The sequence below is a fragment of the Talpa europaea genome, assembly GCF_964194135.1.
Source record: "Talpa europaea genome assembly, chromosome: 4".
NCBI classification, from domain to species: domain Eukaryota; kingdom Metazoa; phylum Chordata; class Mammalia; order Eulipotyphla; family Talpidae; genus Talpa; species Talpa europaea.
The window spans coordinates 35074041-35092661 of record NC_140070.1 but is presented as its reverse complement, the minus strand read 5'-3'; the positions used below and the strand labels follow the sequence as shown (position 1 = coordinate 35092661).

The 18621-nt window shown below is 41.1% G+C and overlaps 1 protein-coding gene across 1 annotated transcript in view; it reads left to right on the top strand.

Moving 5' to 3' along the window:
* Window positions 1-18621, top strand: part of KCNU1 (potassium calcium-activated channel subfamily U member 1) — a gene marked incomplete at both ends in the record, with an annotated part of 145251 nt that overhangs the window by 94996 nt on the left and 31634 nt on the right. The window contains 5 exons of the mRNA XM_084232597.1: window positions 2754-2978; window positions 4398-4584; window positions 9830-9904; window positions 13022-13161; window positions 17084-17260. Of these exons, the coding sequence (XP_084088723.1) occupies window positions 2754-2978; window positions 4398-4584; window positions 9830-9904; window positions 13022-13161; window positions 17084-17260 (804 nt within the window). The remainder of the gene's footprint in view (window positions 1-2753; window positions 2979-4397; window positions 4585-9829; window positions 9905-13021; window positions 13162-17083; window positions 17261-18621) is intronic.

Sequence of the window (18621 nt, the reverse complement as noted above, 5' to 3'; positions counted from 1 at the left end):
AGTAGAGTCTCAGTGGTTTACTTTGCAAGCTGTAGTTGGTAAATTTAAGTAATAAAAATGGTTGTTTTCACATTGTGTAAACCCTATTTATGTTTTCAACTGTGACTAATTGATAATTACATATTTTTTCATGCTTTCCAAAAATAGTTTAGTTCACTTTTTTCTATTAAATATGCACACACTCTTACACACAAACTTTGTGACTAAATGCCAGGGTCCTGACAGAATATATTCCAATTTTTGTAAAAGCATGATCAATCATTCGATCAGAAGCACAAAATTTCACAGCTGTCATATTAACTGGAAGACTATTAGGGTTGCTGAAACTCACCATTTTAGCAATTATGTCTTATTCTAAATTAAATGAAATAAACATCCGTTGAGCAGGAAGCCAAACATGTTTCCAGTGGGAGGGAAATCTTTGGAAAGGTTGGGAAGTTGGTTGCAAATAGAGGCATCCAAGAGACCAAGAAATGGAAGTAGTGGACATTTTATTATAACATATGCACTAAGCATGCTGACAGGTTGCTACGATACCTCTCTTCCTTACTGATGCTTGATATAGGATACAGTTGAGAACAGAGTCCTTTTTCAAAGTTTAGAAGATCTTACAGTTTTAGAAATTCTAAGTGTTTTGTGACCCTGAAGGAGAAATGTCCACGTTGCAACATTTAGAGAAGCTTGGAATTTGGTTTAGTTTGCCAAAAGGCCAAGTGGAAGTCATTGATTTAAGTTACTTTGAATAAACAGAACATCCATCCCTTCCCCAAAAGTCACCATCTTTCTCAATTGGGAAGCAGTTTGTGCCACAGTTTCTTGGAGAAATTGCCTCTCTAGCTGTGCCCATTAATGCATTCTGCCATGTATCCTCTTTCTAATTGTTTAGTTCTACCCAAAAGAGCAATTGTTGGACTTTAGGCATGTTGCATTAAATACTGTTAGAGGCTTCATTATTCAAGTTAAAACTAATCGGATTAGCTGGAGACAATTATTTAATAGATTTGGTTAAGATTCATATCACTCTCTAGGAAAGCTCTCCCGACAAGTAGCTTTATTTCCCTCACAGGGCAATTCCCCTTGGAAAAAAGAGTGTTTCCTAGTATATGCTAATTTGACAAACTCTAATTGTTGCCATGACAGATGTTACTTATCCTGTAAGATTTTGTCAACTGCTTTCTCATAGAAACTTGTCATTTAACCCTGCAAACGACTGGCATGAGGGAGAACCAGCCATCCATTTGAAACATTTTGAGTTTCCTTGAGCTTAGGAATGTGAACACACTCATACATGAAGTGCTTTTAAATACATTTAACTTGTTCTCCACCAGTTTCTACATGTCTTTCTCTGAAAATCTAGGAACACAATAGGATTCAGATTGGATGAGTAGTTATTGAATAACCATTAATGAGTCAACACTGTACTTCAATCAATGTATTAATTGATTTCCACACTGCAATTAACTTTTATTTTTAAACTGTTTTAAACTTAAAGAAAGTGAGAGTCAGAGAGGTTAACTAGTTTGTTTGTAGTCATACAACTAATAGGAAAAACCAAAACAAAAAATCAGGCCTCTGATTCCAGTCTAGTGTGTGTTTTACTCCATCCCAACAGCATGGGAGAAGACATTGACTCATTCTGAGATAAATCAGATAACAACTTAAAATAAGTTTCCTAGGAGTATAGTTTAGTTACATTTTATTGGTTTTATGAGTCTGTGAATGGATGAAGCCTAATCTAAATATTAGTAATGTATATTACTTTGTTTTCAGTTTAGAAATACAAGAGAGATGTTAACAATTGGTAATGCTGATAATAATATAAGACATATTCAAATGTTTGGACTGAATGGAATTTTTTTTAAATATTTATTTATACAAGAACCAGGGTACAGGCCAGATGTGTGGGAGGGTGAGAGGAGTCAGAGACAGAGTGGGGAACAGAACACACAGACTGACTGAAATACACTGCTGAGGGGAGTAGTGGGAGAGACAGGAGAGGTCTGCCTCGCCATTGTGGAATTTTTGCCGGCTGGCCAGGATCGAACCCATGCTGCAGAGGCTGCGGACTGCTTCACAGTGTGGTGCTCAACCGCCTGCACCACCAGGGAGGCCCCTGAATGGAATTTTTATAGCCTTCCAATTTCTTTTGTGTACTTTGAATGATGAATTTCCTCAACTCTCGATAAAGTATATTGAATCAGTTCAGTGTATTAGTTTGAAACACATGAAATGGCCAAAATTTAGCCATTTTTGATCCTGTCAAAAGGCAGTTTCATATGGTTTGAGCTAATGTGTGTTTTCACATGTATGAAAATCCAATGAAAACGGTAACATGTTCTACAACTTGATTAACTTCCAGGGCTCACCAGAAGACATAAGTTTAGCAATACAATGTGGAACATCTTGGTTTTTCAATGACTCTTACTATGGCCCACACAGGGCTGAAAAACATAATGAAAATAAGGGCTTTTTTCCTCATTTGGTTCCATGATTTCATAATCTGAGGAATGAGGCTGCTCTAAGTTTTAATTGTGGCACTCTAGGCTAATAGAAAACTAAAATATGAATAAGGAACTATACCAAAAGACGAGAAGTATAATTCCCCATTCTTCTGAGAAATATGAACAATTTTGTTACCATGTGAAAGGACTGCTGTGCTGTGCCTGGTAGAGTGGGGGAGAGGGAAGGAATTCTCTCAGAAGGGTCCTCATCTTGTTTCTAAGAATGACTAAACTCTGGCACGCTTTGCTTAGAAACGAACTGAGAAGCCAAAACACGAATTTCGGAATCATGTTGTAGCCTGTATCTTTGGAGATGCCCACTCAACATTGATGGGGCTTCGAAACTTTGTGATGCCCTTGCGAGCCAGCAACTATACCCGGCAGGAGCTGAAAGACATAGTGTTCATTGGGTCTCTGGATTACCTGCAGAGAGAGTGGCGGTTTCTCCGGAATTTCCCCAAAATATACATTCTGCCTGTAAGTATCACAGAAGGGATAGTGAATATTTACAGCGATCATGACACTGATAGCACTGTCACTACCACTAATAAGTTGTTAATAAGCAATACTAATAAGTTAATAATTTAAATATTAACTATAATAATACATTGATAGCTTGTAGTTATATAGTGCTTAGTGGGTACCCAAAACTGCTCTAAGTACTTTGCCTGTTAAACTCATTTAACCCTCAAGGTAATCCTATGGGTTAGATTTCAAAGATATTGAACTTTAAGCATGGAGAGAGTAAGTAACCTGCCCAAGTTTACTCAGCCTATAATTAGCAGAAGTAGGATTTAAATCCACACAGGATCTTACCGTGCTCAGGGGCCACCATGTTTCGCTTCATGTTTCTGATCATGTTTAATTGACCTTGTATAAATAAGAGTTTCTCTGCATTTCTGATCAGATTCTGACTTAATGGCCTAAACTTAAGCTGATACTGGCCAGGCTTTGTGCTCTTTCTCATCTTTTCTGGAGACACATCTTTTATGGGATACAATGCCACATGATCCTTGATAGGTATATGAAAAGGAAGAGTTGCACTTACATGTCTAAGAAATGGACCCACTAGGCACACATGGCACTATGGTTGTAGTTACATTTGCTCTGAGCCTTCATGGGTCAATATGCTATTCTAAGCCACCATTTCCCTGGTCAGAAAAATAACATTATGTACAGTGTAAAACTCATCAGAGCATGGCATTTGATATGTCCTGAGATAATGCTGGAAATATATAAGAAAAATGGTTCTCTCAAGCAGTAAATTTTATTTCCTTTGTAGAAAAGACAACATAAAGTTGCCTACTCTGCACTATTGCTTTGTCCATAGAATGGAGAAAAAAATAATTAGAAATCTCCAGAGTCAGTTAATGTTAGGAATTACCCATATTCAAGTCTAAGCTACCTGAAGGCAGGACTAAATCTATCCCTATTTCTCCACCACCAAAAAAAAAAAAAAAAAAAGCAACGGTCATTTCACTAGGTCATCTGAAGAATACAAGCAAGGTCAGTTGTTAGCAAAATTGTGAGGATGCAGCATTTGCTTATAGATTCATAACATATTTCTTGAAATTTTTTCCACATCACTGTTACCCTTACTCCTCTGCTCTTCTCCCACTTGAACTATGTAATGGATCTGGGCTCCTAACTCTCCCTGCTCCATTATATCATCCCCACTTGATCCCAGGAAAGGCTCTTTCTAAGTCACAGTGTGATATTAGTGATTGATAAGGCTAAACATGTCAGATGTCAGGAAACTAAGTCATAAACCAAATCAGTGGAAAGTGGAAAAGCTGTGGCTCAAAAATTGCATCACCCACAAAGAGCCACACATAGCAATGATATAAAATCCTTCCCTCTCAGAAGTTCCTTCTTAAGCTGGATTTCTCTCATTAGGGATCTGCCCTCTATTCTGGAGACCTACATGCAGTCAACGTAGAGGAATGTTCTATGTGTGCTGTCTTATCGTCTCCATCCAAGTCATCAAGCAGTCCGACTTTGGTAGACACAGAGAACATCATGGCCACCCTCAACATCAGATCACTGAAAGTTAGCGCTTCTGCTCATACACCTTCAGAAATAGGTAAGGACAATACCCTGAAAGGAATAGACTAGGAACAATGGACTAAGAAAAGGGCACTAACTCCTTTCTGAGGTATTTTAATTATGGGAAAGAATGTCTTAATCCAAATGTCTTCTAAGATCCCTTCCAACTCTGAGAATTCTTTAATCCAAGTAGTGGATAGTTCACTGCTTTGGAATCCTACATCAGATGCAAATAATATCCATCTTTTTTTAAAAGATTTATTTATTTATTTATACAAACACTGGGTACAGTCAGAAGCGCGGGAGGGTGAGAGAATTCACCAGAGCCAGAGCAGGGAGCAGAACAGGCAGACTGATGAAATACGCTGCTGAGGGGAGCAGCGGGCATGGCAGGAGAGGTCTGTGCACCATGTGGGACCCTCACCAGCCAGCTGGGGATCAAACCAATGCTGCAGAGGCTGCGGACAACTTCGCAGCCCAGGGCTCAACCGCTGCGCCATCGGAGAGGCCCAATATCCGTCTTCTCAATGGAATGCACATAACATTGTTTTCTCAGGTTACGGAATATCATGGAATTACAAATATTATTATTAATCAAATACCAGTGAATTAACAATTGGCATATTGCTACAATTGATGACTTGTGTTATTAATCAATTCTCATTGGATCTTATAGATGTTCAAGCCACTGTTCTTAGTTTTATGGTTGACAGAATAAAGTATAATTTTAGAAGATTAGATCTAAAGTTACCTTCCAATTTCTATAGGCTAAAAATGTCAAATTCCAGTTTCTGATTGGAAAGTGATGGTGAGCAGTGGGGTTTTTTTAACGCCTGTAATTGCCAAGTGCAATAATGGACACTTAGTTGCTTACCAAATACCAATGAATTGGCACATATAAGCCAGTGGACTGGACCCTTAGGAGTTTCCAAACATTTCATTGTACCCAAAGTGTGCTCACGGTGAATTCCCACAATGAAATTATGGTTCCCTTCTTCCACAAGGTGGGGAAAGGCTTAATATTAGGCTACTTCTGAAAATTGATTACTAGCCATTCACTTAATATGAATTATTACTGAAGAGTTATCTATATCAAAAAATTTTCAACTCAAGGAAAAAAAAAAAAAAAACATGATTGCAATTACCTGGACCCAACCCTTAGGTTCTCAGTTCTCTGGAAACATAGCTCGTGATTATAGCTATTCTACATGACACAGAAGTTGGGGAGTTCAAATTCAAAGACAGTACAAAGCCACTTGTGTGATGGGGAAACACAAGTCCAGATGGACGCTACTGAGCCCTTAAGGAAGCTCTTAAATTCAGCTTATCTGGTGCAAATGGCATCAGTAAAGGCCCACCCAGAGCACATTTCCAGGAAATCAGAGTAACAAAGGGCATTACTTGGAAACTTGACCGATTACTCTGGAATCACAGGCTGTACCTGGAGGGAGTCTATATATCAGAAATTCCCTATCTTCAGATGAACCCATTTGGTTCTATCATTCTCTTAACCATTCTTTCCATTTCATATGAATACTCCTCTTGCACCATCTTAAGTGGTGGAAATGGGAAGAACCACCGCCAAGAACTGATAGAATAAAAATTGTGAAATTTTACCAATAGGTAGGACATATCTTCCTTGCTGAGCACCACAATAAGACCAGTTGATAAGATAGCATTCCTGTTCCTCCTTTAAGACAGTGATGCTCAACTGGGGAAAGTTTGCCCCCCCAGAGATCATCTGACAATGTCTTGAGAAGGTTTAGGTTGTCACAACTTGGGAGAGGGATGCTATTGGCATATGGTGGCAGTGGTCAGAGATGCCCCTGAAAATCCTACAATGCATAGGATAGCCCCAAATGACAAAAATATTTCTTTGGAACTCAAAATGTGAATTGGGCCAGTACTGAGAAATCTTACCCTAGCAAATCTGGTGAGCCTTTGTGGGATCTGGGAACTTTCTCACACCTTCACAGGTGTGACTTTCTCACACCTTATTTTTTACTGAAAGTACAGATGAAGTTCACCTACAACCATCAAGGCTAATGCAGACAGTGAGTCATTAAGGCACATTGGGGGTGAGGGGAAAGCAAGAACTTTCCAGGGGATCAGTAAGATCCTGGACATCTCCATGGTAAGCCTCAGATTTTTCAGTGATGCTCTAATTATTGCCCTGTCACGTCACACAGAGAACAGGTTGGCAAACCTAGGTACTGAACTAAATAATCTGTGGCATAATCTAAACATATAATGGTAATTAAGTCTGACAACTTAATATGCTACTGAAATTTAAATGTACAGTAGTAATCTGCAATTAAGCAATCTTTTGTAATGGCACCCTGCCAGCCTGGAAGATTTCAGGTATAATACTGTGTACTATTAGGTAGCAAAAATATTGACATTAGTATAATGTACCCAGGCTATGATCTGACACATATTCAAATTAACCATTGCTCCACAAGAAGAGATGGAGTTAAGGCAGAAATTCAGCTGCTGTTCTTGAGCTGGTGTCAGAAGCAGATAAGCAAGCACTATCTGCAGTCAATGTGGATGTGTCTGTCACCAGTGAGCACAATTGACTCTCAAGTTAGGATATTCCAAGTGCTTTTTGAGAGAGACTGGAATCAGGCTGTGGGGTTCAAATGAGGATTTCCCCTTTAAGGAAAATGGATGTCACAAGTTTAGTGAAAATGCCAGCCAAACCTTGTGTTTGTTAATAGGCTGCAATGGAGGTACACTGTAAAGTGTGTAGTCATTGAACTTGGTGCTTATCCTTCATTTGCAAGCCACTTAATCTTGGGCAAGGTATAGACACTCTGTGTCACTTTTCTCATCTTCAAAGTTGGTGAAGATACATTTAATTCACAGATTTGATGTGACGGTTGTATAATTCATATCACCATATAGTTTCTACTACACATAGCAGCCACAGAGAACTTTTAGAAATAATTCTCCAATAATGTCATCTCCCTTCTTTAAGCCCTATAATGGTGATATAGATGACAAATATAGGAAAACCCTGTAGGTTTTTTTCAGACACATAGAAAGTTTGAATTTTCTCCTACTCTCTATTGACTCTCCTCTACTTTACATTCCCATTCCCATTCCCTCTGCTTGGCCAGCTTGTTCTTACCCCACTCTCCAGATCCTGTCTAGAGTTATCTCCCTACCTCAATAAACCCAAAGTTTGGATTTTGGGGTTTTTTCAACAGTACCCATTACTATATGAAAATATATTGAAATTGCAACATATGATATATAACTGGGGCAAGAAGTGTTCAGGGCATTAGTATGGAGTAGATACTCTATAGATATTTCTAGAAGGAATGAAGGAAGGAAAAGTACAGAAAGCAGATAAAGCATTTGCTCCGTTCTGGGAAGTAGAATCTTAGTTCCCCCAGGTCCTCCTGTATTCTGGAAACCCTAAGATGTTTTTATTAATTTTTTTAAGAAAAATAGTTTAAGGTATTCATGGACCATCATGGATAAGTTTTGCCAATCAGCTAGGATATCTGATCTCTAGCCATGGCTATAAGCCTTCCTCTTAAGTAGCTGTGGGAAAAATTACTCTCTTGACTTCCATTTCCTCATGTGAAGCTAAAGGGTTTTACCAAATTCCTGAGATCACTGCCAGTTCTAACTACAAACTAAATAGGTTGGACTCTTCATGGGAAGCTTGAAATTTTATCCTGTATTCATCTTGAAGCTGGACTCAGAATTTTAGTGATTTTCAGAAATATATTCAGTTCAACTTTGCATTAACAAGAAGTAGTTCTTTTACTGAGTATTTCTTGGAGAGATGGAGCTGTTAAATATTGCAGTACATAACATTCCCTCTGAACAAAAATCTCCCTTTGGATTTGGATTTTCCCCCTAACCCTATTCAGGGGCAGGTTCACCATAGCCCTCCCTGTCTCTTTCTCAGCCTGTCTTCCTCACCCCTCTCATCTCCATTTACTCCAAATCTCACCCTCCCCTCCCCTACTACTTGTCTAGCTCAGTACAAAGCAGTGGGCCATTTTAATTACCAGTAGAATTTTAACTTTCACATTATTTCCCACCATCACATAACATTCTCAGAAAAGTTCCAGAAAGGTAATCAACAGTTGTAAAAGCATAACTCCCAATGAGATCACTGTGTGTGTGTGTGTGTGTGTAAACAGGACCATAGCTTCCCATTACTCTCTTTTCTTTTTTTGCATTCTTCAGTTTAACTTGGGGATTAAAAATCTGACGCTATGCTTGTTGTCAACACACTTCATACTTTACCACGTGATAAAACTGTGTTTCAAACTAGTGCTATGAGTTGAGACTCACAAAGGTAAATGAAATGTCTCATCTCCTAAGGCAGGAGGGAAATCTGTCTCAACATAACACTAAGGTCACAGGCCCCTTTTAACCTTCTCCCCTTGGTCTTTAAGGACTCCTGAGGCATTCTGGGTTGAGGCAGGCCACCCAGAGACCAGAGGCAGTCAGTTATGCTGAAGAAAAAAGATGACACGAGCAGAGGCTCAACCCAGGAGGATCTCAGAAATGCAGACATCCCCAGGAGCCAGAGCACAACTTCACTGTCTCCAGAAGGGCTCCTGGAACTGCACCCAATATTGGTTTAATTTCCCAAAAGTTCTGCTGGTAAATGGATGTGCTTTAAGACACTACCTGCCTGGGCCTCCCTGGTGGCGCAGCAGTTGAGTGCTGGGTTGCAAAGCTGCCCGCAGCCTCTGCAGCGCCGGTTCGATCCCTGGCTGCCGGGTGAGAGTCCCACATGGCGCGCAGACCTCTCCTGCTGCCCGCTGCTCCCCTCAGACTGTACTTCGTCAGTCTGCCTGTTCTGTTCTCCTCTCTGGCGCTGATGAATTCTCTCCCCCTCTGGCGCTTCTGACTATACCCAGTGCTTGTATAAATAAATAAATAAATCTTAAAAAAAAAAAAAGACACTACCTGCCTGAGCCACTATCCAGCACTGCCACTCCATGGAGGGTAATCAGTTATTTAGGATGTTGATAAGCAACACAACATTTGGAATTGGAATTTTTGAAGCACTATTTACAGACATACACACACACACACACACACACACCTCGTCTCAAAAGGAGATGCTAAGGAGGCCAAAATTAATTTTTTTCTGGACATAAATACAGACTTGGAATTTGGGTATGAGTGTATAACTTTGCTAAGATAAGGAGCCAAGTAACAAGATGTGCTTCTACATCCTTGTCAAGGTTTGCAAGCTAAGTGGTTTATATTTGTCAATCTCTTTTCTTTGTTTTTTGTATCCACAGAGGGGTTTTCACACTCCTTCAATGCAGCAAATGAGAAATTAAAATACCGGAGAATCCCCATCATCACTGAACTGAGTAAGATGTTTTAAGGACAAGTTATGGGAGAAACCTTTATGGTCTATAACTGATGCCCCAAAGTTCATTTTAGAATCCACAGTCAGAGAAGCAAGGAGCCAAGATGGGGCCTGGAGAGCATTAAGTTCTTGACAGGATGTTATACCAAGCTTTTCCCAACTGGTGACATCATTCGGCAAAGCCTGATACATCTATGCATGGGGTGTAGAAATACCATCTGCCTTCGTGCTTCTGGTTACCTGAAGGGAGACCTGCAGCTGCTCAGTCTTGTTCAAACTGGCTCTCCCCTAAGTGGGGTCATAGGCTTAGAGTACTAGAAAGGATCTCAACTCTTCTGCCCATCTTTATGTCAGGCACTTTCCTCTCCTGGAGAGATGGCAGACAGAAGCAAGTGAGGCACCTAGAATGCAAACTCTAAAGAAGTGCTCACTCTTGGGGTCCTTGCATTTTGTGTCCCAGGTTGGCCCCTTCATCCTGGCTCTGTGGTGCCCTTCTAAGTGGATATTCTCCATCCATAAAGAACAGAATGAGCTGTTCTCTCTCACCAGCACCTCAAGAAAAAATGCACATGTATGAAAAATTCCTAAGCATGAGGAACTCTGGAAGCAGAAAGAAGGGTAGGGAATGCAGGCCAGATGCCTCTGTGTATTTGAAGGTGTGCTTGTGAGCTGTTGGGGGACACACTGGGATTTAATACCAGTAATACCTGATGAGGAAAGGGGGAAGCACCCAAGAGTGAGACAATGTTGCTAACACAGATTGGACCAACTCAAATATGACTGCCAATGTTAGTCCCCTGTGGGTGAGTTGACTTAATTCCTTAGGAGCAAAATTCCTGGTGGGCTTTGATTTAGAGTATCGAAGCTGAGTGAGACTTACACCAAACTAGATGAACTGGCCTCTTCGTCCTAAAAGCAAGAAGGCATAGAGCGGAATCAGCAGGGGACACCAGTGGGTGATTTGGGAGTGACAGCAGAGGAGGAGGAAATGATTCTGATCACCCTGGATCCTAGGGTAGAAACTCTTCAAATTCAGCTTTGAAGACCTCAGAGTCCTTGATCCTGACTGCTTCCTGCCAGCTTATCTATAACCACCTTGAATTACCTCTCAGGCTTCCTTCTGGGGGATGTCATAGTCGTGGGCCTATGTAGATATGGCAGTGGGTGATTTGGCCACTGTCATACTTGTCTCAGTCAGATGATTCTCTAAGTCTCTGCTGCTCCATGTGTAGTCCATAAATCAGCAGCATCTGGGGACTTTTTGGACATTTAGAATCTCAGGTCTCATCAACCCAGGGAACTAGAATCTGCAGTGGAACAATATCCCTGGAGGAACCACAGGTTCATTAAATTTTGAGAGTTTTTAATTTATATTTTCATTTTTTTACCCTTTGAACCTTTCTAACTGAAGAGGTATCTATACACTGTGTTCATTAATGATGGTAATGTAAATTGAGTGGTTGGAGGGGTCATGCAGCTTTTCGCTGGTGGGAGTGCATCTGGTCACTCCCCAGGGACTTCCAGCCTTGTTCCACTAAATACTTTCTGGTCCCAGGTGGCCCTTGTCAAATTAGCCTAACAAATCACCTGCCAGCTCACTCAGCTTTTTATTCTTTGGCAGATTGGAAAGGGTCACAAAGACACAAAAGCTGCAGGTCTGACTGTCAGCACTTTAGAGCAGAATGCACAGTGGCCTATGGGCAAATGGCTAGGAAAGCTAAGGCCACCAGCTTAGGATGGCACAGTGAGATTTAGATGAGCACTTCTAGGATGTGTGTGTGTGTATTGAGGGCTGGCCGTGCAAGAGAATGAATGTATGTGTACATGAGAAATGAGGGCTCATATTAGCTATGCCTTGCTCATCTTTTATAAAAATGTGTCATTCTTGGAAGTACATGATTCACTAAAACCACCAATATGCCACTTTCCCCAAACTTACAATGGAATAATCAAAAGAATTATGGACTAATCCAGAAATATATTCTGAGCCGTATGTCCAGGAGATTTGATGTGCTCTGTTATATGACTGTCAAAATGTGAGGGGTCTAAGACCTTACACCACTTGCAAACAAAAATATTGTCTATACAAACATTCTTGAAGCCATAATTTTGGAACAAGGACAGTCAGTGCCTTTGTCCTCACCCCCAACCATGATGAACTGCATTACCTCAGATGTTGCCTAGCAAGGTGCTGGGGTGCAGGGGGCTCCAGGAGCATCAGCATCACCTGGAAGCTTTTTGGACATGTAGAATCTCAGGTCTCACCTAGGCCCAGGGAATCAGAATCAGCAGTGTAACAAGACCCTCCGATGACTTATATGCCCACTGAATTTTGAGAGGTGCTGCTTTAATTCATTGAAGGCCCGCATAAGAGGAACCCAAGTAAATACCAACTCATCTATGGCAAAGCATTATGAAAAGAGACTATAAGTGGGGTAGTACTACATTCCTACTTTTGCCTGGTCTCCTGTAAAATTATCGAGAATGCCCCTTTTACTTCTGAAAGTGTCCTGGTTTGAAAAATAGATTATATAAGGGTGAAATCAGGACATATCCCTGAAAACCTTAAATCTGAGTTATAAGTTTTTTGTTTTTTTTTTTTAAAGATTTTATTTATTTATACAAGCACTGGGGTACAGGTCAGAGGCACAGGAGAGTGAGAGAATTCACCACAGACAGAGCAGGGAGCAGAATAGGCAGAAGGACTAAAGTACACTGCTGAGGGGAGCAACAGATGAGGCAGGAGAGGTCTGCCACTCTATGTGGGACTCTCCCTGGCCAGCCCAGAATCGAACCAGCACTGCAGAGGCTGCAGACAGCTTCACAGCGCTGCGCTCAACCTGCTACACCACCGGGGAGGCCCAAACCTTAAATCTGAGATCCAAAGATAACCCCCTTGATGATGACAGTGCCTCCATGGGTACAAGGCTTTAGGGGAAGAAGATATTTGGAAATTAAAAAAAAAATGTAGAAAAGCAGGGAGCAGATCCCTCACTGACCCCAAAGAAGGCATGGAATCCTTTGAACAACAGGCCACTCTTGGCCTGCCTCATATAGCTGTTCCTCTATCCTTCAGCTTGTCTGCCTGCCTTTTCTTTTTATCTCTTTTGCCTTGCAGAGAATCCTTCCAACATCCACTTTATTGAACAACTTGGTGGAATAGAAGGAACCTTCACCGGGACCAGCCTGCATCTCAGCACTTCCTTTTCCCAAGGCTCTGTCTTCTCTGGCAACTTCTTGGATTCCCTTCTGGCAACGGTAAGTACAGATAAGCAGGGAAAGCTCCCAAGACTAAGCCCTTTGCAGAGGGGAGACCAGATGGGTTAAGGCTTGGGTCAATGATGATAACATTTCACAATTGTAACTTTTCTTTGATGAACCCAAAATGCTTGTTCACATACAGTATTTTACCTTTTCTCACCACTACCTGGCAAAGGATGCAAAATTTTCACACTTTCAAGATTAAAAAGCTGAGGCCCTTAGATCTGGATCATTTGACAATAGGAGGAATGAAAATATAAGTGTCAGAGGGTCCACCTCTGTTTTGAGTGCACCTGGATAGACCAGATCCTTTGGTGTTCAAGCTTAGGAGGTACTGCTTTTTCTTCTCTCCAAGATTCCCCCAACATCTTATGTAAAATCAGCCATTTAAGGAGGGTGCTGAGGGACAAAGCACTACCTTTGGTAGTGCAAATTTTGTTCCAAGCCAAATCCAGTCTTCCTCCTTCTTATCCTCCCCTCTTGGAGTGCCTATTTGACTACATGGTTGTTCTTTGCTTACCAGCATCTCTACAGCTGCTGAACAGATCCTTTCTATCTATTACAGGATTTCCATAGGTGGAATTAATTCATTGTATGAGCGCCTATTGGCCATCTGCTGTGTGTAGGGTTTTTATTCTAGGTGCTGAGAACAAGCAGGGATGAAATAGTTAAAAGCCTCTGTTCTTGGAGGAGCCTGAAGGAGACTGATACAGACATGACACATAGGCAGTTCCACAAATATAAGGGCCAAGATGATATGAGACAGAAATGAAGGGGTTTGAGGATGGGTCGCAAGTTTTGATAACTTGGCCAGGGAAGGCAGCACCAAAAAGGTGGCATAAGAGACAAGTTCATGAATTGCTGAGAAGACAGGCAGGAAGGGGAGACCAGGACGCGTCTACCCCCTTCCCTCAGTGAGAATGACTCTGTGTTCTCCCATGAGATTTCATATAAAGAAAGATTCCCGTCATTACGATGACTTTGGAAACCACTCCATAGAAGTTAGAATATACTGCCAACAGAGAGGCCTCAAATAAAAGAATCAGAATCCTGTTCTCTATTCCAAACCAGGTTTCCAGATTCCCAACAGGAGTCTGGCAGGGGAGACAGGAGTCAGCCATTCCGCCCCAACTTGTGTGTCCCATGTGGCCCATCATTGCCTCCCCAAGAACGTCTTCCAGGCTTGGCTTTTCCACTCTGCTGCCCAGATTAATGCACCGAGAGCTGTTTCCTGTGGCTGCACAGTCAGAGGTTATAATTTGAATCAAAATATTTCTTTCCCCCATCCATGCCCACACTCCACAGAAGGGGAAGACTAGAAACAGATGCATTCAGAACAGACTCGCTTTGTGGGGGCGGGGGGCTGACAACTCAGCAGTTTCTGAAACAGGATGAGATCACCAATCTTGACTCCCACGTTTGGGAACCCATGTTTCTGACCTCACCCATATTTAAAGGTACCTTTCTGTCTCACGGGCACTCAGAAGATGTGGTTCTTCTCTACTGTTTGCTCCAAGTCTCTCACAAGAAACCCAGAGTACAATGAGCGTGCAGGTCCCCGGGATAAAACTAAGCTGAGATAATGTACACTCAACTTGTCACTGCTTGGAACTACTAAAGTTTTGTTTTTGATTCTCATGCAATTTTTTGCATGATCTTCCCTGATATACCTGTGATTTTTTTTTCAAAATTAAATAATAGGTTTTGCCTCCCTATCTCCTGACACAGTTGACAGCAGCTTCAAGTATCCTCTGCTAGTCTCCTGTCAACTGCTGCCTCAGTTGGAGACACATGTCTATAAAGTATAAATCAGATTCAATTTTAATCCCCTGGTCAGTTCATTGCCTTAAAAATTAAAATATGGAGAGGCCCTCACCCACATATGGGATTCCCATGTGGCTTTACAACAATAGAACTTCAGAAACTGGACGTGAGCTCAGGGAGCATGTGCCTTTACTTATAAGGAACATGAGGCCCAGAGGAGTGATGTGACTTTCTCGAGGTCCTTCAGCTGACTACCTGCCGCTCACCGGTCACAGATCATCATTCTCAATTAGAAGTATGTGTAAAGGATATTCCATCTTAAGACCTTTTGAGATTCTCAGAATAAAATGCAGCAAGTGGTTAGGATGTTAATATCTTTCTTATTAAGTAATATTTCAGGTTGTGAGGGAGACACCAGAATTGCCCTTTAACTTCTCAAACCCACTCCTGCCCATAATTCTGATCCAGTAGATCTGGGATCCCAGGAATCTGTTCCCATGACAATCACTCCAGGTGATTCAGACCCTTGAGACCCAGTGTTGGAGAGAACAGCATTTCATAATGTGTGCTGTGTATCTCACGTAATCTTGCCAACAATGCTCAAAGGTGGGTCATAGTATGTCAGTTTTAAAGATTGTAAGACTGCCAGAAAGAACACTTGTACTGTCCAGAGGTATTAAGTTAGGAGCTAACAGTTCAAAATTCACTCAGGTGGGTTCAAACAATCAACATAAAATACAGAAAAATGAAATAAGAGTAAAAGCCAGTGGCCATGGATCACAAAGAAAGGGACACTCATTCTGATGAGAAGGCCAACATGGAGTCCGTCAAGTTGAGGACAGACCAACCAGATATGCAAAGGCATAGAGGACAAGTAAAATTGGACAGCTGCAGATGAGTGTGCCCCCGTTCTCGGAGGGAATGAACTTGGAAAGGGAGTTGTGCAAGTCAGGAGTGCTTTGCGTGCCAGGAGCTAGATTTCAACATAGAGGAATGGCACTAATGGTACCAGCAGGTGGATGGCAGGACCCAATTTGTGTTTCTAAAGCATCAATCTGGGAGCATGTTGAGCAATGAATTGCAAATGAGAACTACAATAGGACAGGAAGCCCAGTGAAGGGCTCTTTATCATTATCCAGGTTCAGAAGATGAGTCCTGAATGTAGGACTAGAGAAAGTAAATGGCAAAATTTCTAAAACAGTAACAATTGAAGTCACTGCTATTATTTACAATAAAAACAAACTCACTGATTTCATAGCAGTGATGCATAAACATATAAATTCTCATTTCTACCTAAGAAAATTCTAATTTCATACTTACATTACACTTTTATTCCATGGAGACTAAATTAGTAAGAAGAAAGGTAATATATTTAGAACATTGTATATTCAATAGATTTGCAAAAACCTAATATTAATACATTACAATGCTAGTTACAAGCAAGTTAATGCTTAGTCTACACTGGATGGATGTGCTAGGAATGTTTGGGAAAGAGTTGAAAAAAATGGCTGGATATACTCAGACTCAAGTCAATTTCAGACAAAGAAGTTGGCTCACATGGCGTCCTCTGACTTTGTTTTTATGCCAATGATTCTAAAATTCTACCAATTTATTCAGTCCCTACAATACAGGATAAAAGTTATGGGAGACCTAAATAATAATGAGACTAAGTCAGAAACTGCCCTGACGGAGGTCACAATCACAGAGAGCATGCATAGATACACAGAAGATGGAGGGTACAAGTATGGATGGTAACCACAGTCACTCTCTGACATCCTCCAAGGAAAAAGTTGTTTAAATGCATGTCTTTAAATACATGTTGATGATGATTAGGGTATCTGTGCTCTGACATGCTCTTGTCATTTGGGACAAGGGGACAGTCCTGGTGTCAGTATTGTTACCCGTTTTCTTCTGTTGCTACATTGTAAGCCCCCAAAGAGTAGGGATCTGGGAGGTGTTGCTTTCTCTGCACTTTGCATAACTCAGAACCCTGCCCAAATTGCCAGACTGTAAATGATTTTAATAATGATGTCACAAGACACTGCTCTGTGCCATCAAACCCATTTCAAGCGTCAATGTCCATGGAGGATCTCAGTCTCCACTGCGTACATACTGGCTCTTCTGACATTGCACATTACTTATCCTTGCTTTTCAGGCCTTCTACAATTACCATGTCCTGGAATTTCTTCAGATGCTGGTGACAGGAGGGATAAGCTCTCATCTAGAACAACACTTGGATAAGAACAGCAGCAGCACCACACTGCTGTCTGGGAGAATGCGGTGCAAGCTGGGGCTCCTGCCCTTACACCAGACCATCTTGTCCGACGTTCAAGTGAGTGTCCTTGTATCATATCAGAGGGCCCCCCTTCCTGACCTCTCTGAATTTCTGAAAAAATTCCAGGCTATTTGGGTTGTTAGAAAGCTGAAAGCACAGAAATAATAACAAAAAAATTAACACAACCGTATACACACAAGAGTATTTCACAATTTACAGTACATTTTCCTCATTTATTTTCATAACAACTTTGAGAAGTAGAGTTGTTATTATCCCCATATTCCAGATAATAAAATCCAAGTTTATAGAAGCATCAGAGAGGACCAACAACTTTGTACCTTGAAATAGTTATTAGTAATAATTGGAACAGCTAATATTTGCTGAGCATTTTCCCTGCACATCTCTACTTTGATTTTTCCAATTAATCTGCCCAAGGATTTACGTCATTATTAATGACATTGAACAGACCATGAAGCTGAGGCCCAGAGAAACAAGTCCTTCTCTGAGGCCACACCATCTGCCAATAGCAAAGAAGGGTCCTTCTAAGACAGTCTCTGCCCACCCTTCCTGTGCCTGAACTGCTAACGAAATATGATCAGATCACCTGAAGTCAGGCAGAAAGTTACTGTGTTTGGGCCTGAGATTCTGATTGGACCTAGCCAATGGAAAATGCTTGTTTTTTCTTAGCCTATGGCACCAATTATCAGCAGATTATAGCAAGGGAAAAGATAGCCATTCTTGTAATTCCAGTGGGACATCTGGGCATTTGGGACCAAAGCAGAGTCAAGCCTGAAAAGGAATAATCTATTTATGAGTGCTGTGCCACATGCTTACTATACCTGCCTTTTCCCAGTCCTGTAGCCCTAGATTCCTCACCTGAGGTGACTCGTGATGGATTATAAGCCGAAGAAATCTTCCACTGGCAATATCCTGTTGGCATCAGAGATAACTGCAGACCAGTCAGCACTCCTTCCTTTCTCCAGTTTTGTATTATTCTTGTTTTGTTCCTAATCCTGAAGAATCAGAGAACAGAATAAATTGTTCTCTGTTGACTTTACTGACTCCATTTTTGTTGCTTTTGACCCTGTTGTCTACTTGTAGAGCCCAGGTTGGTTCTAGTGCAAGAGAAAGGTCAAGAGAAGTGCTTGGGACTGCAGTCTGTTGTGGAATGGGATAAAAAGTGATTACTCTCTAGAGGTCAATTAACATATAACTTTTTATATGCCTTGAAAACTGAGTTTGTTAGCCTGTTGCTTACTGTTGATTCCTAATGGTTACTGAAATAACAATAGTAATAAAAACAAGTATAACAACATGCCCTACCACACCCACAAGAGGCTTTTGAAAGACCAGTGACAAAAACAATCACTGGTTTAACAAAACATTAAATCTTGCAATCAAAATCAAAAACATTGGGA